The sequence below is a fragment of the Eublepharis macularius genome, chromosome 17 (assembly GCF_028583425.1).
Source record: "Eublepharis macularius isolate TG4126 chromosome 17, MPM_Emac_v1.0, whole genome shotgun sequence".
Classification (NCBI taxonomy): Eukaryota; Metazoa; Chordata; class Lepidosauria; order Squamata; family Eublepharidae; genus Eublepharis; species Eublepharis macularius.
Window position 1 is genome coordinate 277,189 of NC_072806.1, and position 26,094 is coordinate 303,282.

A 26,094-nucleotide genomic window follows, 5' to 3' on the forward strand; every position below is an offset into this window, starting at 1 on the left:
CCCTTCTGCTTGTTCGCAGGGGCTACCGGGGGGGGGGGTGGCGCTGTCCGCGGCTCCCTCTTTTCAGACGGCGGCGGGGGGGGCAAGCGCGGGGACAGCGGGCGGGTCCGGCCGGCCGCGGCTCCTGCGCCTCTCGGGACCGAGGGCAGCCCCGCCGCGCCTCGCCTCCGTCCCCGAAGAGCCGCTGGTCGCCGGCAGGCCCTCCGGAGGCCCCGCCCCGCTTGCCCGCCCGCCCGCCTGCGAGGGGGCGGGGCCGCGTGACGTCAGGCCGGGCATGAATGAAGCGGGCCCGAAGTTTCCCACCCGCTCCCATTGAGGAGTCCGCCTCTCGCCGCGCCAGCCAGCCGGGCCATGCGCAGCGCCAGGGGGCCCGCGGCGGCGCCCCTCGCCCTCCTCCTCGTCGTCCTCCTCGCGCGCCTGAGCGGCGGCCGGACCCGAGAAGGTGAGCGGCGCTCGGACGGGCCGGGCCGGGCCGGGCCGGGAGGACGGGAGCGCCCCCTCCCGTCCCGTCCCGTCCCGCCGCCAAAGTTTCCGCGGGCCGGGCCGGGCTGCTGGCGTGCTCTTTTCCGGGGCTGGCTGGCCGGCCGGCCGGCCGGCCGGCTCTGCGCCTTCAGTCCCCGGCACGAAGAAGAGCTGGGGGGCTCCCGGCGCCTTGCCCCGCCGGCGACCGCCAGGCCCGGAAGCGGGACAGGCGGGCGCTGAAGCAGGCGGTGATTCAGCCGCGGGAGGGACGGGGCGAGGGCGTGCCCTGCGCCGACTCAGCCCGCTTGGGCAACCGGAGGCCCGGAGGGAGCGGCGCCGGCTCAGCGGGCCCTCCCGGGGTTGGCGGCGCGTCAGCGGCCGGGTCCTGGGCCGGCCCGAGCGGGGCTCGGAGAAGCCTTCGAGGCTAAGGCGGGCCCGGAGGGAGCCTGGCCCGGATCCCCCAGCCCGCTGCAGCCTGCAGGGCTAGGGCTGTCCCGTCCCTCGGGGCGACGGCGGAGCCCTCTCCCCGGCGCCTCGAAGCTCGGGTCTCCCCTGGGGTCGCTCCCGCCGCCTCCCCTGGCCGCCCTGCCTGCGGGCTCTGGGCTGCGGGGCTCCCTTTCCTCCGGTGGGCGGGCGCCGGCCGTGCCGGTCTGGGGCGCGCTCCGGGGACGCCCAGAGGCAGCCTCCTTGGTGCTCTGCCCCGAGGTCTGCGGAGCATTCTGGGCGCCGCGCTTGCGGGGAAGGGGCGAGGGGCGGGCCTGGGGCGCGGCGGGGGCCTCGTAGTGCCGAGAGCCGCCCTTACATCGGAGCCGGGGCGGGGTGGGGTGCCAAGCCACGCCACGCCACGCCACTGCTGGAAGGGGAGCCGGGGAAGGTGGGAGCCCCCCCCTCCCCCCGCACTTTCTTCTCGCTCGGCGGCAGCGCAGCCCGATACTCCGAGGCCGCGCTGGTGCCATCGAACCCGCCTGCCCCGCTCCGCCGGTCCGGTTGGTCCGTGTCCGCGGACGGCCCGGTGAACTCCTGGGCGGGCTGTGGAGCTCTCGGAACTGGGGCTGCGAAACTGCCCTGGACGTGAGGGGAGCCGGCGGGCGGCTCTCCCGCTCCTTCTAGCGGAAAGACAGCTGCCCTGGCCGGCTCCGGAGGCCCCGCCGCGGCGAGCAGAGCCGGGGTGCCACGGTGTGGGGGGCGCGGCTGGGCGAGCAAGCGGGCTCCGAGGGCTGAGGAGCACCAACAGAGCGCCCGGCGGAGCGGCGGCGGGAGCCAGGCCAGATGCAACCCCGGCGAAGCCCCGCGGAGGGCGGACGGGAGCGCCGGGCCGAGAGTTAAACTCGCTTCGCGCGCGGCCGGAGGCGCCGGCGCCTGGTGCAGACCAGACGGGGCGTTCCTGGGAGCCCCTGCCCTGCAGCTGGCCTGTCCCGAAGCAACGCTGCCGCTCGCTGTCCCCCCACAGAGTTCCTCGCCAAGCGCTGAAAGGCGAGTCCGGAACTCTCCTGCCCGAAGGCGCCGAGCCCTGGGAGAAGACTTTGCCCTCGCTTAAGGGTTGGGAGGCGGCTGCAGGCCCCGCCCGGCCCCCTTCCGCCTTCGGCCTCTCGGCTGTTGTCCTGTCAAGGGGGAGCCCCTGAGCCCCCACGGGGAGGGATGCTAGGAGCCCCCAAGCCCGTCCAGACCCCCCTCCCCCGCTAGGTGGTGCCCCCAGAAAAGAGGGGCAGCTTGTGGGTCAGGTGCAGGGGGGGTGCGGAAGGCTTGTATGGGGGCAGCACTGGGGAAGAGGCCATAGAAGCCCGCCTGGCACACCGTCTCCCTTCAGAGCCGGGTGCCGGAGGGTTCCTGGCATCTCACGGGCCGGGTGAGAGTCACGTCTCCACCTCTCCCCCTCCCTGGAACAGGTTGCAACAGTCCAAAAGGGAGACGCACCCAGCGCCAAGGGAGGCAGGCCTCAGCGCGTGCCCTCTCCGTCTTTGGGGCGGTTCCGCAACACTCCCCGAAGTGCCTGGCTTGGACTGTAGCGAGAGCTCAGGGGGCTGGGGAGACAGAGAGCCCCCTCCGTCAAAGCCTTTTGATGTTCTGGCTGTCTGGGCTGGGCTGTGAAGGAAATAATCCAGAGGGTTTTCCGGCCGAATCCTGGGGCTTAGTTCCCATCCCAGAGCCCATCTGAATGACGCGGCTCAGTGCCGGCATATGACAACAACAACAATTAATAATAGCAACAACATTCGATTTATATACCGTCCTTCAGGACAATGCCCACTCAGAGCGGTTTACAAAGTATGTTATCATCCCCACAACAAAACACCCTGTGAGGTGGGTGGGGCTGAGGGAGTTCCAGAGAGCCGCGACTAGCCCAAGGTCACCCAGCTGGCTTCAAGTGGAGGAGGAGTGGAGAATCAAACCCGGCTCTTAACCACTACAGCAAACTGGCTCTCTGAGCCTCTGTGCATATGCAGAGTTCTAAGGGGTGGTTCTTCTAGACAGCTGCCATTCTGAAGGCTGCCAAATGGAGTCTGCTGCCTGTAGAGCTAGTCTTGCTGGTAGAAGTGGCAAGACTCGAGGGGAGCCCCTCCCTGAAAGGGCCGGGTCTGTGGCTGAAACGGGCAAGCAGCCCCCCCCACGCATCCTCTCTCTGATGAGAGGGTTGGAGCTCTCCACACAGTCACCTAGCCTTCATCCGAAGACTTTTGCATCTGGAAGACATTTGCAAGGAGGGGGGATGGAAATCTCTGGACAGCAGCAGCGGGAAGTGAGATTCTCCCCCCCCCCACACACACACACACTGACAGAGAAGCCGTCTGGGGCAGAGCAGGGGGGGGGGGCTGAACAGAAGGGCCTGACAACGTAGAGCGTTTCCCAGTCCCACCTCCAGCTACTTCCATGGAAAAGCCTTTCTTGAGGTTACAGCTCCTCATTCCTCAGCCCCCAGCCCCCCCCCCAGCACTGGCGCTCTGCGTGTCCTAGACCCTCTCCCATCTCTTCAGATGCCAGGGCAAGGGGCTGCATGAGGGGGCTAGGGCTGCTGGTGGACCTGGGCTAGGCAGGCTGTCCTCTCCTTGGGCTGTGGGCCCACCCCTCTCTCTCTAGCCCTGAGCCCTTTGCCCCCTGGGCCCCCGCCCTGTTCCCAAATAAACCACCTCTGATTCACAGGCTCAGCGGCTTGGCCATCTCCTTGGATACCAGCAGATTATCATAAACCAGAGGGTGACTTTGGCTGTGTGATAAGCATGAGATCACAGAACTTCCGATGTGGTGTGCATGACAGTGTGTGTGGTTTCAGGCAGCCCAGTCTGTGGCAGCAGCTCCCAAATGTCTACCGGCAGAGGCACACTTCCTGCGGTGTCCCAGTCGGAGGCCCTCTCGGTCTGGGATGCCCCCCCCACCCAGAGGAGGCCAGCTTTTGCAGTTCTGCACGAGTTCTTGTCCTGGGCAGATCTCTTGTTAGGAAGGCGGCCATCCACACCAGCGAGTGGTGCAGAGGGGCAGCAGGCAGCGTCTTCTGGTGGTGCTTTGGGCTACCAGCAAGCAGCCTTGAGTTCCTCAGGGAGTTTTCTTTCTTGCGGCAGATGATTCTGCTTGCGAAGGAAGCCGAAGGGGGCTGCTGCTGCTGCTGCTGCGGGTAAGGGGTGAGGGGCAGGTGTGGTAGGGGAGTCCTCCGCTGTTCTTCTCTGCCTTTCTGGTGGCAGCCATTTCGGGTTCTTGCGAAATACTTTATACCCCTGAATGACCATTAAAACTACTGAGAGAGGCTGTTATTCAGACCCCCCCCCCAAGAGGGCGAGCAGAAGGGCGGTGTTGGCTTGAAGCAGCTGGTGTGTGTCTTTTTGCAAGAGTGTGATGTGGCTGTCATCCCTGTGTGTGCAAAGCCCAGCCAGCCCAGCCCCTGACATCCTGTGCAAGCAGCCGGAGTTACCCACTAGCCCAGGGGCTGCGTGGGCATCCCTTTCTTACCCAGAAGATAAAGGGCACATCATCCTTGTACCTAGAGGTGGAGGGCCAGGCAGGCGGGTTCCCTCCCTGGCTGGGCATCCTGCAGGGGGCTCCCCATGCGAGGGGCGGCAAGCGCTTCTAGCAGGCAGGCCTGATTGGTCAGGGGACCTTCAGCCGGCCTTGTGGCACAGGCTGGGGCCAAAGCTGCTCTAGCCACTGTGCTGCCCTGCCCACCAGCTTGGACAGAAACTCCCTTTCCTTGCTTGTGCGGCTGCTTAAGTCCGGGCCAGCAGGCAGAGACCCCTCCCCCCTTCTCCCCTCCGTGTTCCTCTGCTTGACTTGGGCTCTTCAAGCTGCCCTTAGGTGACCTAGCAGCCAGCCAGGCACAGCCGGGATCCCATCCAGACAAGCAAGGCAGTGCTGGCTGTTCCTGCCTGCTGCAGCCCTCAGCACCCGCTTTGTGTGGGTGGGAACACCAGCCTCCACCCGAGGCGCGCAGCCAGGCAGGCCAAGGAGCCTTGCTGGGGGGAAGAGTGCCCTGTGCTTCTGGGGCCAACAAACCCACAGGCCCCACCCTCTGTCTCCCGAGCAAGCCGGTGGCCGGGGCTTCCTGGCCTTGGGGCAGAGAAGAGGTGTGGGTGAGCGGAAACCCAGGAGAGCAAGGTGCTTCTGAGCATGTGCAGAGCGGCTGCCCCTCCCCTTGGAGCCATTGCATATGGCGTGTGAAGGCAAGCCTTCCAAGTATGTTCCCTCCCTACAGCAGCTGCCTCTTGGAGGGGTACCTGGTTTCTTCCCCTCCAGCCATGCCTCTTGTTTGGCTTCCATGTAGTGTGAGGGGAACATTTCCTGGTGGCTTGGAATTCAAGGAAGCAGTTGGTAGTCCCTCGCCCCCAATCCCCTCGTTCCATGCCCAATTTCCTTCTTGGCTATGCTGGTACGTTGCATAGGTGTATGTGAAAAATCAATCTGCCTTATGGGCATTGCAAAGCACCGGCTGCCCCGGGAGGCCGGATCAGAGCTCTGTTCTCAGGGATGCCTCCTCCTCGCCCCATCCCCAAAAGTCTGTGCTGTGTGGGCGTACTGACCGGCTGTGCTTTGCCTTTTCAGTTGTCTTCCTGGACTTTGCTGGGGCTCAGGGGGACCTGGGCTGGCTCAACCATCCCTACGGCAAAGGGGTAAGTCCGAGGCAGGAGTGGCGAGGAGGCCAACAGCTGATGCTCGGCTTGTTTCCCCCAGTAAAGCTGTGCAATAACAAGGATGGGGGGAGCAATGGGAATCCCTCCCTCCCTCTTCGGGGCTTTTTTGCTTGACCAACTCTCTGCTGCTCCCAACTTCCTTCCCTTCTCAAGCCTGCTCAGTCCCCCCGCCCCGCCCCCCCCACGCCTCCGCCGTTTTCCAGGCATGTTGCTTCCTTTTCTTTTGGTTAATTAACAGCCTTCTTTTTCTGTATACCTGGGGAGTCCCTGACTATGCCGAGCCCCCAGCCTGGTCTTTGGTTTTCTTGGCTTGACCACCCATGCAGGGCGCTTGGGTTCCTGTGGGGCGGTGAGGCCCTGTGGTGAGCTGAAGTTCACTTGGTGGCTGCGTTAGAAAAGGGGCGATGAAGGGGGTGGGTGGGTGGGAAGCCCAGGTGGCGTCCTCGTGGCCAGGGCAGGTATCTCACTCAGAAAAGAGAAGATGTGAGCGTTGGGAGGTGGGGAGGGGGAATATGCTCTGGCCAGCTTGGTGGAGTGGCTAGAGGGCCAGCCGAGGCTCTGGGGACCCAGGCTCCAGCCTGCACTTTGCCCTGGAAGGTGCGTGGGTGACCTGGGGCCGATTGCACTATCGCAGTTTGGCCTACCCCACAGGGTTGTTTTGAGGGTAAAATGGACAAGAGGGGGGGACATTGTAAGCCACTTTGGGTCCCACCCTTGTTAGAAAGAAAGGCAGGATATAAATGAAGCAAATAAATAAAAATTATTTTAAAACTGGTCCTTAGCTCTGGAATTGGTAGTTATGTAGCTGCTTAAACGGCTCAGACCAGGGGTGGGTAATTTGCGGCCCGCGGGCCCCATGCAGCCCGCTACAGAGTTTTTTGTGGCCCGCCAAGAGAGTCAGAAAAATCCGCCTTGAACCGAGATTTCCTTCCTGTGCGCGACCGAAGATTCGTCTCGTATTTTCCACTAGGACGGCTACGTCAATACGCAATAAATAAATTGAATGAAACTACCACCATTTTATTTAATTTATATTTATTGATTTTTATGATACAATTTATACCTTTTCTGAAATGCAAAGTTAACTAATGAATGCAATCATTTTAAAAGGTGCGGCCCTCCGCTAACCTCCGCTCCCACAAAGTGGCCCCCGAGCCAAAACAATTGCCCACCCCTGGCTTAGACCAATTGAGGGAAGACGGATCTGTCCTTGACTGTGATCTCTGTGGGCAAAACCTCCACAGGCAAGCAGAGTCCAGCTAACGCCCGATGCTGCTGGGCACAAGAAAGGAGTGCCCTCCTCCATCCGGCCCCATTTTGGATTTATTTCCTTTGTTTATACTTTGCCTTTCTTCCCAACGGGGACCCAAAGTGGCTTAAGTAGCGTACACACTTCTCCCCGTATCCATTTTGGAAAAGGTTCAGGTGGAGATGACGAGAGACCCTGGAGAACACCTGCCGGTCTGAGCAGACAGTGCAAAGCTTGAGAGATGGGGGCGGGCCGGGGGCCGACTCCGTAGAGGGCCGCTTCAGCCGCCCTCCACCCGTCGTGGCTAGGGGGGCTAGTTGGGCAAGTGTCCGCCTGGGTCCTGCAGGTTCCTCCCTGAACGGCAACGTCTCTCTCCTCTTTCTGCCAGTGGGACCTTCTCCAGAATGTGATGAACGATACGCTCATCTACATCTATTCAGTCTGCAACGTGATGGAGGGGGACCAGGACAACTGGCTGCGGACCAACTGGATAGTCCGCAGCGAGGCAGAGCGCATCTTCATCGAGCTCCGCTTCACCGTCCGGGATTGTAACAGCTTCCCCAGTGGAATGGGCACCTGCAAGGAGACTTTCAACCTCTACTATGCTGAGTCGGACGTGGACCACGGCACCAACTTCCAGAAGCGGCTCTTCCGCAAGATTGACACCATTGCCCCTGATGAGATCACCGTGCGCGAGGACTTTACCTCTCGCAACGTCAAGATCAACACGGAGGTGCGCTCAGTAGGGCCCCTCACGCGCAAGGGCTTCTACGTGGCCTTCCAGGACATTGGCGCTTGTGTGGCCCTCCTCTCTGTGCGGATCTATTACAAGAAGTGCCCCAGTGTCCTCCGCAACATGGCGAGCTTCCCTGAGACCACTGCCGGTGCCGACTCGCAGGGGTTGGCCAAGGTGTGGGGCACATGCGTGCGGGACGCTGTGGCTGACGAGAACCCTGCCATGCACTGCAATTCAGACGGGGAGTGGCTGGTGCCCATTGGGGCATGCCTTTGTCGCAAGGGCCACGAGAAGGATGGAGACAGCTGCAGAGGTAACCGTGGCTGGGTTTTCTTTTATTTCCATGGCTAGATTGTAGCCTGCCCTAGCCAAGGCCTTGGAGCAATAGGACAAGGACGTGGTGTTCGTTCTCCCCTGCCCTGCCTCATTCCAGCCATTCCAAACCATTCCGAGTGAGATCCTGTCGTGGTTCTGGAAAACGTTCTGAGGTTTGTGCGGGTGACGCAATGGCACATCAGCCTCTTTCGGTGCACTTGGGTTGGTGTAGCCCCGAGAGCTGGGTCAGACCGGTAGCGGAGGGGATCACTCGAGGGCCTTGGGCCAATTTTTCTCTCTCTGCCTCAGCACAGTCTACCTCAGGGTTGTTGTGAGGATAAAATGGGGAAGGGAGAACCGTCTCATTGCTGGGGCTGGGGTGCGTCTGGGAAACCTTCAGGATGGGGGAAGGGCAGGAGGTCCCCTGCAAGTGGCCTGAGGAGACAAGGCCGGGCACAGCGCTGGCAGGAAGCCGGGCCGGGAACTATTTTGTGCCTCGTTCTGTGGACTTCTAAGCTTTCCTGCAGCCCTGAATGTCTCTTGGTCCCTTTACCCTGCCAAGGCCTGTATCCAGAGGCAAGTTATCTCCCCAGGGCCCACTTAGCCAGGTTGCCCTCAGACTTCCACGCCCGCCCAGGCTGTTTGTGGCACCACGAGAGGAGCAGGGAGGGTTAGGGCCACTTGTCCTGCATCGCCCAGTTTTGCCTAGTCTTGCTGTCACGGCCCAAAAATGCCCTCCTGCCGCAAGGTGCGCAATCAGCATTGGATAATGGTGAGTTGGGCGCTTGAACCAGGGGGTAAATGGCTCCTTAAGAGGGGGCACCAAGTGCCAGGCGGGCCCAGACCAAAGTCCAGCTTTCGTGAGGCAGCACTGTGCCCAGAGAGCAGGTTTAATACGGAACGGAAGGTCAGCTGGCCGGAACAAAGGACAGGAGAGGGGTGGGAGCAGGCTGCAGTGGGGCTTGGCCTCCAGATCGCATCCTGCTCCCTCCCGCTTGGGATAGCAGTCCTTCTCCTTGCCTGTGAAGATCAGGGCAACGTCCATGCAGGACAGGACAGGACAGGGGAGGGAGGGAGGTGTTGCCCCTACGTGGCAGGCCTACGCCCTGCTCCAGAGCTGCTTCCACTGCGTTTTCTGACGTCCTGCCTGCATCTGAGAGACTGTAGGATAAATCCTGGGTTCTTGGGGCGGGGGATCGAGGCCCAGTGGCAGCCCAGCTTGGATCGGCTGGTTTGGTCCCTTCTTTTGGGAGGTTTGGTGCTGACTGAGCCAGTGTGCCTGGACTCTCCCTGTGGGAGGCTCTCCCAGACCCGCTGCCTTCCAACCCAGTTCCCTCCCTGTCAGGCACAGTGCAGGGAGCAGGGGGAGGGAGGCTTTGGGCACTGGTGCAGGCGCCTGGAAGAGCCCTGCCTCGGGTCCCCTTGCTGCATGGAAGTGATGTTGGGGCTGGCTCCCCTGGGCAGGCTGGGGAGAGCCCTTGGATGGAGAGGCAGTGAGGCTGGGCATTGTAGGCGAGGGCTGGGTGACATGGAGAAGCTTCCGGGGGCAGTCTCCACTGGAGATGTGTTAGTCGAGTTCCTCCACCCACCCACCCACCCACCCACCTCCTGCTGCCCCTTCACCTGCATCCTGGGGAGGGGGGGTTGAGGTGGAAGGTTCTCCCTGCTTTAGGAATGTGCCTGGATTTTGCAAAGCCAGATAAGCGGCTTTCAAGGTTATGAAGCCCTCCCGGCTCTTGAGCAAGCAAGGCTCATCTGATGGGGAGGCCCTCAGCGCTCCCACCTCCCTCTCTTGTCCTGCTGGCAGTGCTGTGGGGGGAGGATCACCAGGCGCTTGCTGAGGGGCTGCCGGGGAAGGCCACCACCATTGCCATGCCGGTATGAGCCTTGTGCCCTTGCCAGAGAAGGAGGCAGGGCTGAGCACCCACCCAGCCTGCCTCCACCCAGGGACAAGCCTGCCCTGAAAGGCGGGGGGCGGAGGGGGCCAGTGAGCAGCTGAGGGGACACCCTTGGGCATCCTGGTCTGCCCCATAAACAGCTGATCCCTGAGCAGACCATGCCCGTTTTTGCTGAGCAAATGGAACTGACGGTGCCTGGGGGGGGGGGCTGTTTCTTTTGTTCCCCTTCACTAAAGCGTGAACCAGGGGCATTCTGAAGGTATAGCCAATTGGGGATACTGTCCCAGGGCCCCTGTTTTGGGGAGCCCCACACTTTCCCGGAGAAGCGACTGCTTTGTAGGGCCTGCTGGCTAAGTGATTGCTGTGGGGCTGGGCTGGGAGCGGAGAGCATCTGGCACTGCTCAGGTTTGGCCCTGCACCTGGAAAGGGGGCCCGTGTGGGCCCAGGAGACTTGCAAGGCTGACGGAAGGCACTTGTCCCTAGACCTGTGCCCCGTGAGGGCGGTCCTGCGCGCCCAGTGTGTGCTGAGCATGTGTGGCCCCCCACCACTGAGGCTGGGAAGCCCCCCCCCCCCAATTTGGCCTCTAGACAAGGCTGGGTCCCAATCTGCCTCTCCTTTCTGAGAAATATTTGCTGCTTTCTCTTCTGGTAGGGCACGGGCCTTGGGTGGGATGTGGTTTTCGTTCTTTCTCTGCTCCTCCAACCTGCAGCAGCTGGTGACAGCGCTGGCCAGGTCTGGTGCTCAGGGCTGAAAATAGCCATTGTTACCTAGTGGTTAGAGATTCAAATGGGAGAGCCGGATTCAAATCACTGCTCTGCTGTGGAAGCCTCCTGGCTGACCCTGAGCCCATCACAAGCTCTTGGTCTGTCCTGCCTCTCAGGGTTGTTTTTCTAGTGATCAAATGGGGGAGGAAATAAAATGCAGTGGAGTGCTTTAGGCCCTAGTTAGGGAGGAGAGTGGATTGGCTCAGCCTGTGATGAGAGCCAGCGCTGTGTCCCCCTTGGGCTGCAGGCCTTTGGGGAGGGGCAAATGTCCCTGGGAATCAAGGAAGGGCGACTTACTGGGCTCCTATAGGGAGGTTTGGGGGGGGGGCTGGATTGTAGTGTGGTGGGGGAAGAAAAATAGATGAAGCTCCCTTTTGCCAAGTCAGTCCCCCCCCCCCAGCCCCACGTCAGTCTCGGCTCCTCTGAGTGGCAGCGTCTCTGGGGGCTTGGGGGGAGGGGCCTTTCTCCTCACTTCCTACCTGGTCATTTTAATGGGAGATGCAGCCAGGGTGTGTGTGTGGGGGGGGGGGTAACCTGAGAGGTGCCACTCAGCCAGGGGCCCCTCCCCTGAAGACACAGGCCTCCTTTGCCACCCTTCCCACTTTGACCACCCTGACACATTCCTCCCCCATGCCCCCCCAAGCAGCTCAAGGTGGCACTGGGTGGTTGTGGGGAGGTCTTCTCTTCCCTGCCAGGTTTCCTCCTCTTCTGTTGCGCTGTGCCAAGGACTGGCTGCGTATTTTCCGCTGGGGTGAGTGGGGCTGTGTGGCACCCATTTTTCCAGAGTGAGACCTCCCCACCCCCGCCCCAGCCAAACTCCACCACTCGTCACCCATCCATTTTCCTTCCTATTGCTTTCTGTTGATTAGTCTAGAAGTGGGCAAGAATTGTTCTGGGAGGCAGCAATTGGCACGGGGTTGCCAGAAGGTGGCGTGCAGGCAGGCCCCTTGGCAACAGCGGAGGCCTTATGCTCACCCGTGTGAGCGAGGCTTTGAGAAGGGACCCCTCTGCCCCTTGCAGCAGGTGCCCTGGCCTGCTTGTTCTTTCCCCTTGAGCAGCCACCTCTGACCCCATCTCAGCCTCAGGCTCCTGGACAGGCAAAGCAGGATCAGAAGAAATGCACCCCAGCTGCTGCTGGTGCTGGCAGGAGCGAGGGTTGGGACTGTCAGACTTCCTGGGTAACTTGGCGAGGTTGGACCTCTCCCACCATCTCTTAAATTCGACAAGCGGTCCGTCATGCCAGGCTGCATCTAGATGGCCTCAGGACACTGTTGCCTGAGGCTGCCTGAGGCTTGCTGGTGTCAAAAGACAAGTGGAGGTAGGGTGTGTGTGTGTGGGTGGGGGGGAGCCTGGGCCTTGGGGGGCTGGCTGTGCTCAGCAAGAGAGGGCAGAGAAGAGGCGGGGCTTTCACTGCCCAGGCTGCCCCACCTGCACCCTGCCACGTGCCGTGGGGCTGTGACTCTCCTCCTTTCCCGGCCAGCGGCGCTTCCTCTAGCGGAAGGGGGAGTGGAGAAAAGAATTTGCCCTTTTGTATACGATTCTCTGACCTCCCCTCCCTCAGCCTTCTGGCCTCTGCAAGATGGGAGGCCCATGCCAGGAAACAAAGGAGGTTTATCTTCAGGAATAAACACTGAGATTCTTGGCTTCCTGTGTGTGCACAACCTCTCCCCTCCTCAGGTTCTCTGCTGCCACCAGCCACCCCTCCCTTTTCTTTCCCGCTTGGCTTTCCCCCCTGTGAGCTTCCACCAGGGAGCTGGCAAGGAGATTCTGTTCCCCTGGCAATGTGGACGGTGGCTGTGCCCACGTTCCGCGGGCAGATGGATTTTTTCACGAGGTGGTGCGGGCTTTTTCCTCAGCCCCGCCCCCCACCCTTCAATCACACTGTCTAAAGCTTGAGGCCAGTGAAGGGCGGCCATGGATTGGTAGCCCAGGACTGGAAGGTGCCTGGGGCAGAATCCAGCCCCAGAGGAACACTCCTGGGGAGGGGGCCATGGAGGGCAGAGGCTCCCGCAAGCAATCAGCTTGTGTGGGAACGGTTGTATCTCTTCCTCATGTTCTAATTACTGGGACATTGATACTTGCAGTCACATTCTTACCCAAGCAGCTTAATGGAAATAGGTAGTAAAAGGGCTGTCTTGCCAGCCCTGTTAGTAAGGAAGAGGGGATTGCAGCCCACAGCCTCCCCCCCCCACCCCCGGTGAAGCTGCCAGGCTGAACCAGTGTTGCCGCTGGTGGCGTCTACATGTCCCAGCATGCGGTGCTGCAAACTGACCAAGGGAGGGGAGATGAGACTCCACCCCGTCGGCAGAACTCTGGCTCTTGTGGGCTGAATGGGGAGTGCCTGCAGACACCGGTTCGCTGCAGGCTCTCTCGCCACGTGAATGGGAATTGCGCACCTCGACAGCATCCTGGTCTTTCCCACCATGAATACCTGGGATACAGCTGCCAGCACACCTGCCTGCGGAAGCACCCGGGACGGTCTAAACATGCCTGCTAATTGTGCCCAGAGGCAAGGGAGGAAGGGGAGAAGCCGTGGCCAGGGAGGCAGCCGTTCTTTTTAAAAACAGCGCTAAAAGGGGGGGTTGCATTTTAAAGACTCACCCCACGGATGCTTTTTTCAGGGGCCAGGAGACCAGATCCTCTCTCCCCCCCCCCCGCCCCTGGAGTGCTTTGTTGGGGGCGGAGAGCTCCTCCTCCGCCCAGAACTGTGCGGCGGCTGCTGCGTGGCCCCTGTGGCCGGATTAGTTTTCATTCCATGCATTCTTCTTTGCAGGGACGGCTGACAACTGACGGCTCTGCCTTGCCGTGTTCAGTGTGGACGGGAGGAGGGCCCCCCCTTTTCCTTGGGTGCTCCTGGCTGTGTGTCATGGGGAGGGGGGCTGCCAGGGCCCCCACTCTGTGGGCTGCCCCCTTGGATCCTGACCCCGGAGGCTTCTCTTCCCTCGTGCTTCCTAATTCCCTGGTCGGTTGTGCAGCCCCCTTTGGGGGGGGGACTGGACGGAACAGGAAGATCTCCTTTGGAAAACTTGTCTCGGTTTCTACGCAAGAGGTCTCCCCCCAAGGCCCCCGCTACCAAGAAGCCTTTTACCTTACTCCCAGTCTTGCGTTTGTGAGGTGCACATGAGGAAAGAAAGGAAATGCACCCTGCATGTGCACAGAGTGTGTGTGTGCGTGCGTGCACTCTCAGACATATACACTATTGTTGCTAGATGGTTATTAATCTATTAAGTTTTTAGTTCCATCTTTAAAAATGTGTATTAAATCTATAGGACCATTAAGGCAGCTTACTTGGAGGGGGTGGGGGCAGGAAAGCACAAAGTGTCCGCTTTAGCAGAACTTTTCTAGGGCTGGACACAAATGTACAAAGGGTTCATGGTCCTGATGCTCCTGGGTTCCCCCGCCCTCCCGAGCCCCTTGTATTCTGCATGCTAAGCCCCCCCCCGTGCCCTCTTTTTTGTTTGGGGGCGGGCTTGTGAGCTTTCCTGCCCCATGGTTGCCCTTTGGACACCAGCCCCTGCCTAGAGCCCTACAGCAATTTGCCTGCTCCTCAATTTCTAAGCAAGCAGAAGGAATGCAGCCCCCCACTCCTGCCAAGATCTTGAAGGCTCGCGGGGGGGGGGGGTGATGCTAAAGCTGCCGGGTCCCAGAAGGACCAAACAACTTGGTGGAAAAGCCACACTGGAGGAGGGTCAAAAAGTACAAATTGTGCTGCGTTCCAGAAGGAGCCTTGCTGCTTGTTGCTTTTTTAGGGGTTTTTCTTTGGGGGAAGAGAGGAAAAGCAGCAGAGGGTGGCTGGGACAAAAGTCGAGAGTCAGAGAAGGATTTTGGCTCTGGGGCTGCTGCAGCTGAATCTGCCTTCTGCCCGGGCACTGACCCCTCTCTCTAGCTCGGGTTCTCCCGAGGATGGCCTTTCCCAGTTGCTGGGGGGGGGGGGCTTTCACTGGGGAGGGAATCGGAGGCCGCCCCCAGGCAGCGCGCAGCTCCACTGCAGAGCCTGGCCCCTTCCGCCCGTGGCTGCTGGGGATCCCTCTTGGCATTCTCCCCCTTAGGCCTGCTTCTTCCCCAAACCTGCCTGGGGACTGCTGCTGCTCCAAGAGGCAGCAGGCACAGAGCTCCTGCTCCGCACGAGCTTCGTCTGAGAGGCCTGGGGGCTCCTCCCCTTGGGGGCTAGTGCTGGTGGGCAGGGGGAAGGCGTGGTCCCCGCTGGGCAGACCGGCTGACACCCCTACAGCTGGCCCTGGCCCTGAGCAAGACATCCTTCCGGGCTTATGGCGAAGGCATGGCTGGGCCGGGATCTCGGAGCTGCTGCCTTTTAGGCAGGAAGGTTTGACTGGCTGGCCGCTGTGGCTGCTCCGCATCCCACTGGGGCTTCTCTCGAAGCCGCCTGCCCTTGGGCTGCCTTTGGCAGGGGCAGAAGAAGAGCACTGTTGTTGCCTCTGGGCAAGAGCAAAAGAATCAGTCCGGCTGTGGGAACCCAACGGATGCCAGGAGTTCACATCCCGCGTCAGAAAGTGCTTCCTGTCCTCGAGGAAGTGATGGAATTCCAGGGGGACTTTAGGGAACAAACTTGCTTCCCAAGGAAGCCTGGCTGCCGGAAATGAGCAGGACTGTCCCTCGTGCCTGCGCCACTGGGTTGGCCTTTTCCTCTGCACAGCCCCCTGCCCCACAACACAAACACAGGCCTGCCTGCCTGCCTCTGGCGCACAAGTGCGCCTTTCTGTGTTTAGCCCTGGTTTGCTGAACGGCAGAGACCAGAGCGCCTCTGAGCATGTACCAGCCTCCCACCAGTTCTAATTTGGGAATGCACATTTGCTTCACTCTTACTCCCATTTTACAGACAGAACCCTGAGGCCAAGAGAAGGCCGTGCCGTAGTTTGACTTGAATCCGGATCTTCCGGACTGAGGCCATGTCTCTGTCCACACTGTTTGACGGTTTCTGGCTAACCCCCCCTCCCCTCATCTCCCTTCTCTGCAGCCTGCCCCCCTGGGTTCTTCAAACCAGACGTCTCCAACAGCGCCTGCTCCAAGTGCCCCCAGCACACACGGCCGTCTTCTGCTGGCTCCACCTCATGCCCCTGTCAGGAGGGCTATTTCCGGGCTGTGGGCGACCCAGTCTCTTTGCCGTGCACACGTAAGTGAGGGAGTGAGGATGAGCACCCTTGCCTGAGGCCCAGAGAAGGGCAAAAACTCGCGTAAAGCAAGAGTTCTCTCCTGCCCGCGCCTAGTGCTCGTCTTTCTGAGCTGGAGGTGATTAGTCTGTTGGGCCCCTTCCCCTTCCTGGGGGACCGAGTATGAGACCATATCACAGCTGGGTAAACAAAGGGGAGACAGATCTGTGAACGGCTGTTCACTGAGATGAAGTGGAATGGAGCTTCCAAGTCCAGAGGCAGTTTGCAGGCGTTTGCAAAGCAGCGCTATGGAAAAGAATGGGGGGCTGGGGCGAGGGTGACCTTGCTCAGCCCGTGAGTGTTAGCCTTGGGAGGGAAGCAGTCATGGCAGTAGCGGGGTTCAGTTCAGGTGAGCAGCCGAAGAGAGGGCAGAGTGAAGCAGCGGGAGGGGCTGGCAGAGGGCTCCAGTCTGGCTGGGAACCTGGTGGCCCATTCAGCCCTTAGCTTTGGCAGGAGCCCTTGCCCTGTGGAGGGGTTGCCTTGCTGCATTACGGAGGGCTTGCTTTTTGTCACCCTTTGTCTCTGCAGGGCCCCCTTCAGCTCCCCAAGGTGCCACAGCAATCGGTTTGGGCGCCAAGGTGCAGCTGCTTTGGTCCCCACCGCAGGACACTGGAGGCCGCGAGGACATCACATACAGCGTGACGTGCGCACAATGCTGGCCAGAATCGGGGGAATGCCAGCCCTGCGATGCCTCGGTCCGGTATTCGGAGCCAGTCCATGCCATGACAGGCACCTCTCTCACCATCAGTGACCTGGAGCCACATGTGAACTACTCCTTCACAGTGGAGGCCAGGAATGGCGTGTCATCGTTCAGCACGCAGCGAAGTTTTGTGGTCACCAGCATCAGCATCAACCAGACGGGTAAGGATATCCACCCTCCTGATAGGAGGACGTGCCCTGTGTTTGCACTGTGTAGACAGGCAGGCACAACTGGTATCCTGCCAGGTGGCCTTACGGCCCAGGGGCCTCCTCGTGGCCCTAGAGCATAAGGGGAGAGGCCCATCTGGCCCAGCCTCTCCTTTCGTGCAGCTGCCCAAGAGGGCCAAGGAGCAGGGCAGAGGGGCAGAGGCCTCCCCGGTGCTGCTGCCTTCTAGCCCTGGGGTCCAGAAGTTGCTGCTGCAGATATAGAGATCCCCCTTTAGTCGCCGTGGCTGGTAACCATCGACAGGCCTCTCCAGGAATCTGTCTGGTTAGAAAGCCAGCTATGCTCGCGGCTGTCACTACCTCCACTGGCGGTGGATTCTACAGTTTAACTACTCCTTGAGTAAAGGAGGACTTCCTTTTGTCTGCACTGTACTCCATACATAACTCCATAAACCTCTGTCATCTACCCCCGCCTCCCAGCTGTCTTTTCCAGACTGAAAAGTCCTGGGCTATCTGGCCTTTCCTCCTGGGAAAGAGGCTCCCTCCCCTCGGCCACCTGGGTTCCCCTGTTCCACATTCTTTCTAGCTCTGCAGTCTCTCTCTTGCGATGCAGCAGCCAGAAATGTGGCAGTCGCTTGGATCCCCCTTGGCGGGGGGTCATTACTTGAAAGAGCCACGTGGAGATTAATTCTCTCTTTGAGTGAATTAAAGCAGCAATTTTACCACTCAGTCCCAGGAATGCCTGGTGATTGAAGGCTCCCCTAAAAGCACCAGTCTTTGCTGGGCACGTTCTCTACCCGAGAGGTTGAGGTTTGTTGGTTGGTTTGTTCCAGGTTCAAAGTGAAACCTTGTCTTTCCCAGGCAGTAAATAAATAATGTATCAATGAAAACTTTAAAATAGTCTAACTCTAGGTCTGATGAAACAGTACATTATTGAGTAAATACACAGACATACCACATAGAAATCAGTCCATTTAACATACATGCCATTCCTATTCTACCTAAGTTCACTTAAAAAAATTAGGTTAAATGTCAAGGCTTTCAAACCCAGAGTTTTGCCCCTGCAAAAGGGAAAGCAGGTTTCACCGAATTCCAAATCTGAGAGATTGAGAGGTTTAGGGTGTGGCCAGTGTATACAGAATAATAATAGAGGCAATCAGCACTCCCCTGGTTTGAATCCCACTCCTGCCCTGAGCTCAGCAGGGCGCCATGTGGGAACGGCTCCTCTCGGCTCGGCTCCCTAGCTGTGTAGTGGGCATAATAGCAACACTGACTTGGTCCACTGCTCTGAGTGGGGCTACACTGATCTGTGTAGTCAGAAGAGCGGAATATAAGCACAGGTACTATGTTACTGTGAAACCTTCTGATTCCTGCCCTCTAAAGGGTTGATGCAAAACACCTCTGAGCATCCCCCAGAGTGGTTGTTGCAAACTCTGTTCCTATTATTCCGGAATTTAGTTGTAAGTTATCCTTCAAGGCAGAAAACTGTAAGTTAATTAGAACAGTGGAAAAACTGCATGGTTGCAGATTCACACAGCCTAAATGCAAACTCTCTGGCCTCCTGGGTCAAAAACCCTAAACAGCAACTGAAAGGGCATGCAGGGTTCCAAACGAGGCGCCCCTATGCAAGAGTGTCGCGATGTGGGCTGTTTTACTGTCAGCCCCTTTCCTGATAACCTCCAGGGTGGGGGGACTCCCTCTTTCACCACTGCTGCCCTTGGAGCACGTCTTTGCATGGTCTTTTCCACTGCAGCCCCAAGCTCTCGTTCCACCTTGGTCTCAGCCCGTTCAAAACCTGTCCCAAATCCACCAGCGTATATTTAAAGTTAGGATCACCGTACGCCTGCACTTCCCAGAGTGTCTGACTGGCCACTGGTAGAAGCTGGGGCCTGGCAGGCCAGGCCCTTGCAAAGGTCTTGGGGCAAACACCAGCGGTGGCCCAGTGCCATCACGTGCCTCTGTTTGCCAGCACATCAGGAGCTGCTGCCGCTTGGATTGCAAAGGACCCTGCAAAACTGAACAGTGGGGCCGGGTTGGGCATTGAGCCGACCCGTCCTGATATGGCGGATCTCTGGCCAAAGCAAAGCAGATGAACTGTGGCAGGCAAGGGGGCAGGGAAAGGGGGCAGCATCCAGGGTCCGGGGCACTTGCTCAGCATCCTTCTGCTTCCCCGTTGTCCAGAACCTCCCCGCGTGACCTCTGTGACCATGGATAGCCGCACGGCCACCAGCCTGACCCTTTCCTGGACTGTTCCTCCCCGGCAGCAGAGCCACGTCTGGAAGTACGAGGTCACTTACAGTAAGAAGGTAGCTTTCCTTCCGGCCCTCCTTGCCAAGCACTTCCCTTCTGAGCACCCCTTTGCTCCCTCCGCCCTGCCTGGCTCTTACACGCTGGGAGGGGGGGCCCCTCTTACCCCCCCCTTCCAAAGTTAGCAGTTCCCAGAAGGGTTTTGTTTGTCTTGCAGAAGGACGAAAACAGCTATTCAGTCGTGCGCTGTGAAGACAACTCGGTGACCCTGATGAAGCTCATCCCCAACACCAAGTACCTGGTGCGGGTTCAGGCTCTGACGCGGGAGGGCCATGGGGCCTACAGCACGGAGCATGAGTTCGAGACCCTTGCAGAGCGTGAGTCCCGGGGAGGGGAAATCCTCCCATTGACTGGGGGGGAGGGGCTGGCAGAGACACACACACACCCCGCCCGGGCCAGCTTTCTCCCTGTTTCTGGCAAATGACATTTCCTGACCCCTCCCCTTCTCCTCTCCTCTCTCTGCAGGCTCTGAGGGTGCAAATACGGCCGCGGTTCTCGGGGGCTCCATCACTGGCATTGCCCTCATGGTCTTTGTGGTGCTGGCCGTTGTCCTATTAATTCGCCGGAGGTATGTATGTTAAGACGTCTCTGTCCGAGGCTGAATGGGCTTTTAGCGATTCGTGCGGCCTGGCTTCCCCAGGGGCCATCTGTTGCATTCTTCCGGCACTCCTGGGCAGCCAAGCTCCGGCAAGGGCTCACGGTGAGACCTTAGCCTGGTTCTCAGAGGTGGCCATAGGGCCCTTCAGCTGCCAGTGTGCCTGCCCTCGCTTAGTTTGGCATTTCTCAGGTGGCTGTCCCCACCCTTGGGAGCAACGGGGCGTGGCGTGTGTCAGGCCGGGGATGATTTCCCTGCTGGGTGAGCCTCCTCCTCTACTCACAGAGGCTGCTGCCTCTCAGAGGCCCCTGCCCAGGCAGGCTTCACTTGCTGGGCTCTGGGAGCTTGGTTTAATTCGGTTGGCCTTAAAATTCATGAAACTCCCAGCCAAAAGTTGAAGGGGAAAGGGGCGGCTCTGGTGCGTGACATTTCCCTTGTGCTGGACGTCTCCTTGTTCAAGTTTTTATATTTTCAAAAAATATATATTATTTTATATATATATATATATTCTAGCTTGGGCTAGAACTTGGGAGGGCTGGCTCTTAGGAGTTAGGGAGGGGGTAGCGCTGCGCCCCTCTTTCAGAGGTCTGATTCCAGCCTCTTGCTGCTGGGGACCCTTTCAGGAAAAAGAACTCGCGGGCGCGACAGACATCGGGGGACGTTTACTTCTCCAGGTCTGGTGAGTGGTGTCTGGGCAGAGCTGCTCGAGGTTGCCAACTGAGGGGCATTCCAGCCGGAGTGGGGGTCCCTTTCAGACCTGGAAGGTGGACAAAATCCATTCACGAAGTCTCCTTGCACCCATCCCTCATGCCAAGCAGGAGTTGTTAAACTGGCGGGGAGGGGGTGGGGGAGGGAGCGTCCCTCTTGGCCAGGACCCAGGGGGAGGGGGCATTCCCTTCACTGTGTCCCTTTTCTCACCCTTGCACCGCTCAGACCAGCTGAAGCCACTGAAGACATACGTGGACCCCCACACCTATGAAGACCCCAACCAGGCCGTACTGAAGTTCACCACTGAGATTCCTTCCTCATGCATCTCCCGGCAGAAAGTCATCGGGGCAGGTAGGGGGCAGCACAGCAGTCGCGCTGGCAGAGAGGGAGGACAGAGGGTAGCCCCTTCTCTTGTGCCAAGGGCGCCCCCTCCACTTGGGGTCTGCATCACTGTCCCTCTTCTCTTGCTAGGTGAATTTGGGGAAGTCTACAAGGGGATGCTGAAACATGGCAAGAAGGACCTCCCAGTGGCCATCAAGACCCTGAAATCGGGCTACACGGAGAAGCAGCGCATTGACTTCCTGAGCGAAGCGAGCATCATGGGGCAGTTCAGCCACCACAACATCATCCGCTTGGAGGGCGTGGTCTCCAAATGTGAGCTCCCCTTGACGGGGTGGGGGTGGGGGCTTGTGCTGGGCTCCCACACTGACCCGCCTCTGCTTTCCACCTGGAGGCCACAGTGGATGATGGCTGGATTCCACCAGGCGCGTCTCATTCGTTCTCTCTTTTTCCAGCCAAGCCTTTCATGATCGTCACGGAATACATGGAGAATGGCGCCCTGGATAAATTCCTGCGGGTAAGCGTGTGCCCCCTTGTCCTGGAAGCGATGGGCGGGGAGGGGTGGGGTCTGTGCTGGCATTGCCTGGTCCAGGTTGACCCTGAAACTCCTTTGGCAAATGCTGGCCACTGTTGACCCTGAAGCTCACTCAGGGAGGCCCCTCGGAAGTCCGCCTGTCTGCATCAAGCCCTGCGTCTTGGCCTTGCCTCCGCAGGAGAAAGATGGCGAGTTCTGCGTCATGCAGCTGGTGGGCATGTTGCGTGGCATTGCCTCTGGCATGAAGTACTTGGCCAGCATGAACTATGTCCACCGGGACTTGGCTGCTCGCAACATCCTTGTCAACAGCCAGCTCGTCTGCAAGGTTTCTGACTTCGGTCTCTCCCGGGTCCTGGAAGACGATGCCGATGCCACCTACACCACCAGTGTGAGTAGCGCCCTGCCGTCCCTTGACTCTGAGCTCCCCAGGGAGGGGTGCCAGGAACTGCACAGGGTGGGGCAGGAGAAGGAGGGGGAGAAGCTGAGAATAAAAGGAGCCGCTGTCCCAAACCTGCTGGGTCAGGGCTGTGATTTTCTGCCCTCTCTGGGGTCAAATGGATGCAGCAACTGTGGCCGAAAGAAAGAGAAACTCCGATTCCACAACCCCGCTTATTGCTTAGCCTGATTAGCTGTGGTTTCTGGGACTCAAGAAGAAGAGCAAAGGCCACTCTTGAAAATTCAGCTCTGAGCAGATGTCTGCTGTGTTCAGCTGAAACCCCCCCCCTCCCCAAGCTTCTGAGGTTTCAACATAAATTCAGCCACAGGGGCTAGAAACCTATTTTTAACGTTTTAAGTGGGTAGCCATGTTGTTCTGCAGTAGAACAGTGGGATCTGAGTGCGACGGCATCTTAGAGGCCCAGCAGTTTTTCAGGGCGGAAGCTTTTGAGATGCCTTCTTAAGAAGGGAGCTCTCAGGAAGCTGCGCCTTGACAATCCCGTGGGTCTCTACGATGCCACGGCACTCAGATCTTGTTATTTTTAACGAAAGCTGAGGTTCCTGGGAGGAACACCAGTGTTACGTTTTACGCGTTTGTGGTGCGCTCCTCACCATGTGCAGAACAAATATTCCGCCTTCAACACCTTGCCTGGGTCAGCCAGAATTATGATGAAAGATGGATCCAAATTCTTTCCCAGGTGGGCTGGTTGCTCAGGCCATCTCGGTTAGCTTTGAGCTTGGCATTAGGAAGAGCAGTCTGTGGCAGAAGAGTCAGGAAAGGCAAACTAAAGGAAAGGAAAACTGGGATCGAGTGGTCAAGACAGGGAAGATGTCTTGCTGAGAGTGGGCAATCGAGGCGTGGTTTGTGCAGCGCGGGTCATCCTCCAGGGTGAGCCCAGAGAACCTCAGGGGCCCAACGGGCAGTGGGCGTTCTTGTGTGGATGCCGTTCCAGTGCCAGGCTTTGCATGGGAAAGGCACATGGGGGGGGGGTGCAGCGGCTCTGAAGCAGTGCTGAGGAGCCTTTGGGGTTTTCTGCATTGGCCCCGCAGGGTGGGAAAATCCCAATCCGCTGGACAGCTCCCGAGGCCATCTCGCACCGCAAGTTCACCTCTGCTAGCGACGTCTGGAGTTACGGCATCGTGATGTGGGAGGTGATGTCCTACGGGGAACGGCCATACTGGGAACTCTCCAATCACGAGGTGAGGGTCTCTTCTAGGGCAGGGGCTGGTTTTATTCCCACCATTTTACATTCCACTGCTAGCTTACATCCACAGACCAAAAATGCACCCCTGGGGGATGGAGGCCTTTCTGGGTTCCCTCCATTTTATCCTCTGGTATACAGAAGGGGAGGAGAACCGTGGCGCTCCAGTCCAACGACCTCAACTGAGATCTCTGCCCATCTTGCCCCTCTGCAGCTTTGAGGCTATGACCAGTGCAGTGCGGCCTGGCTTCGTGACATGGGGTTGTTGGGCCAAACGGTCCTACTTGGGTGCGAGAGAGCAAGAGGTTTCCTAGACCGCCAATTTAAGCGTCCCTCCACACACTTCCCAGCTGAAGTTTATATGCCAGGCTAAGATGGGGCTCAAACTTTGGGCACTGATTGCCTGCCTGGCTTCTTGGGGTGGTTGTGGGTCCATCGCAATGCTTCCTGGCTGCTTTCAGGGCTGGGGGGGGGGGTGCTGGACACAAAAAGGGTTCTTTCCACTTTGCTTAACCCCCCCCCCCCACCATCTTCCTGGGCAGGTCATGAAGGCCATCAATGAAGGCTTCCGGCTTCCAGCACCCATGGATTGCCCATCCGCCATCTACCAGCTGATGATGCAATGTTGGCAACAGGAGCGGAGCCGCCGGCCCAAGTTCAGTGACATTGTCAGCCTCCTAGACAAACTTCTCCACTCCCCCGAATCACTGAAGACCGTGGCAGACTTTGACCCTCGGTAGGTGCCCCCTCGGGGCCTGGGCTGAGACTCGGAACCGCACCCAGTGGCTGCTTCAGGGGCGTGGCTCCCACCCGCCCCATCTCTCAAAACGGAGTTGGGGGACGCTCTTCCCTGTAGAGTTCGCTGAACCCAGGAGTCCCCTTTTTGTCTTTGAAGGGTCTCCATTCGCCTGCCCAGCACCAGTGGCTCGGAGGGGATCCCTTTCCGAACGGTGCCCGAGTGGCTGGAATCCATCAAAATGCACCAGTACACAGAGCACTTTGTGGCTGCTGGCTACAACACCGTGGAGAAGGTGGTCCAGATGAGCAACGAGTGAGTGAGGCGCAGCAGTGGCATGTGCCAAGCTGGCTTCCCCCTCCACTCGCTCCCGCAGGTGTCTCTCTCTCCTCCGAGCGAGGCCAGGCATAGTCTCTGCTCCCAGTGCAAAGTCCCTCTCTTTCCCAAAGGACATGCAGCCCTTCGTCCTGAGCTGGTGGTCCGTGTGACCGCAAGGCGCAGCTCCCTTGCCCTGGGTGTGCAAGGAGCAGAACTCGGGGCTCTCCTTGCCTGCCTGCGCTGCACAGCCCCTTCGCTGGCTTGCCCTGTGCAAGAAAACCGCAGCAGGAGTGGTGCCGCTTGTTCATTGAAATTCAGCTGAGACCACCACCGCTTGGCCCACACTGCCTCAGTTTCCCCATGGCAAGAAAATGTTCCCACACACCCTCCCTGCTGAGGCTGAGGGGCTGGAGGGTGTGGCCGAAGCCGGCTCCCTGCAGGAAACCCTGTGGCTTGTTGAACGCGACGGTGGAGCCCCGCCGGGGAGACGGGCTGTCCCTGCACAGGGCCTGCTTGCTGAAAATCGTCCTGTGGCTCTGCTAGGCTGTCGGTGGGCTGTTGGACTGGATGGGCCACTGGCCTGATCCAACATGGCTTTGCTTATGTTCTTATGTTCTTATGCTTCCCCCCAAATATTCCCCCCAAGAATGAGAGAACTTCTAACACTCTTGAACCGCCAGTGTTGGGGGAGGGTTGAGAAATGCATCCTGCCGATTGTCAAGATGGCACGACTTCCCACTTTACCAGGCTTTCTCTCCATTCCCAGGGACATCAAGAGAATCGGGGTGCGTCTCCCGGGGCACCAGAAGCGCATTGCCTACAGCCTCCTCGGCCTGAAGGAGCAGGTCAGCACCGTTGGCATTCCAATCTGAGGCGGCAGCCCAGGGGGGCCTCCTGCCTGCTCCTGTCGGTGGCTGTGTCTCCTGAGCGATGGTCCGCCTGCCACCACGTGTTTCCTGGGACATACTTGAAGTGGAGAGACCCCGCGTGCCTTCTCACCCGTGATGCTGCCTGCTTGGTGCCAAAGGGGGTCGAGCGAACACCTCTCTCCCCGCCTCTCCTCTTCCTCAGCAAAGTTTCGTATTTATTGTCCTTCCAAGTGCCCCGGACATTGTGGAATGAGGAGGTGCTGGGCCAGGGGGCAGGCGGGGGCTGGTGCTGCGCTCCCCGGCTATGTGTTGCTGTGCAGAGCTGGCCAAAGCTGCCACTTCTCCCTCTTCCTGCCTGTGGCAGATTCTCCATTGCTGCCTGCTCCTGGTTACCCAAAGTGGCGCACAGCTGCTGACTCATCAACCAGGTCCCCCCAATCAAGCCGTACTCTGGGAACATTTGGAAGCTCCAAACCAGCCCATGATGCAGCTCTTGTAGACCGGCTCTGGCCTCCTGCCACAGAAGGAAGAAAGGGGGGCTCCTAAATGGGGTGGGGTCTGATGGCTGAACCTGAAGCAGTCTGGTCCTTGCACTTAACCGGAGCCCTGGTTCCCAGAGGGCTGCTGGCAGCCTCAAGCCACAGGGCCACGGCAGCCTCCGCTGTGGCACCCCACTTGCCGCCTCCTCGGCTCACACCTGACTGCCAGGGAGGAAGCCACAGGGAAGTCTCCATGGGGGGCATTGCTGTGCCAAGCAGCCCTGTCACCCCTGCCACTCTGAAGGGCTTTTTGCCAAGGACGGCTGGGCAGGGGGCCCCTTCCGAGTCCTGCCTCCTGTTCTCCTGTTTATTCCTTGCTTCCAGACGCTGCCTCTCTTCCCACCCCAACCCTTCAATGCACTCTTGTTCACTTGACAGTTGTTCTTCATTCATTCTTTTTTTTAAAAAAATGTAATTTATTTTTTTATATTTATTGATGTAAGGAAGCAGATACCATCATCTTACTGTTAATGGTAACTCATGCACAGTTCTCAACAAACCACGCAGGGAAGTTTTCTTCTGGTGTGTCTGAGTACTGTTCTCTGGCTTTAATACAGGTTTTTTATTCTTTAAAATGCGGCCTTTGTCTTCTGCGGCGATGTCCAAAGCATGGATGACCTTCTTTTTCTGCATCTTGGCAAGTTTCTGGGATGCTCGAGGGTTCCCCTCCTGGACGGGAATTCTTTCTCCGGTCCTGCGCGGGGCCTTCTGCGTTGTGTTGAAGATGGGCACCCTGGCTTGGCTGCAGCAGAGAAGAGCAGCACAGACTGGCGGCCTTTTCAGTCCAATTTAGTGAGGCCAGCCCTATGGCCCCCTGTGCCATGTGCCATGTGCCACAGAAGGAGAGAGGCCTGAGGCCTCAGAGCCCATGTGGCCTGCCTGGGAGTGTGGGGCAGCCCTGGCCTTTAACCGCCCTCCCCGCCAGTGCTCCCCCCCCCAC

General features: G+C 59.2%; 1 protein-coding gene across 1 annotated transcript; it reads left to right on the forward strand.

Annotated features, from left to right (window-relative positions):
• The first annotated feature begins 346 nt into the window (after window positions 1-346).
• Window positions 347-25,722, forward strand: EPHA2 (EPH receptor A2). Its single transcript, XM_055001057.1, has 17 exons — window positions 347-442; window positions 5,488-5,555; window positions 7,214-7,874; window positions 15,515-15,670; window positions 16,236-16,568; window positions 18,753-18,877; window positions 19,036-19,195; window positions 19,344-19,446; window positions 20,097-20,152; window positions 20,407-20,532; window positions 20,653-20,835; window positions 20,976-21,037; window positions 21,234-21,443; window positions 22,541-22,690; window positions 23,235-23,428; window positions 23,588-23,743; window positions 24,513-25,722. Exons 1-17 carry the CDS (start codon window positions 352-354, stop codon window positions 24,616-24,618), a joined length of 2,940 nt encoding a protein of 979 aa, XP_054857032.1. The 5' UTR covers window positions 347-351; the 3' UTR covers window positions 24,619-25,722.
• Window positions 25,723-26,094: the final 372 nt, after the last annotated feature.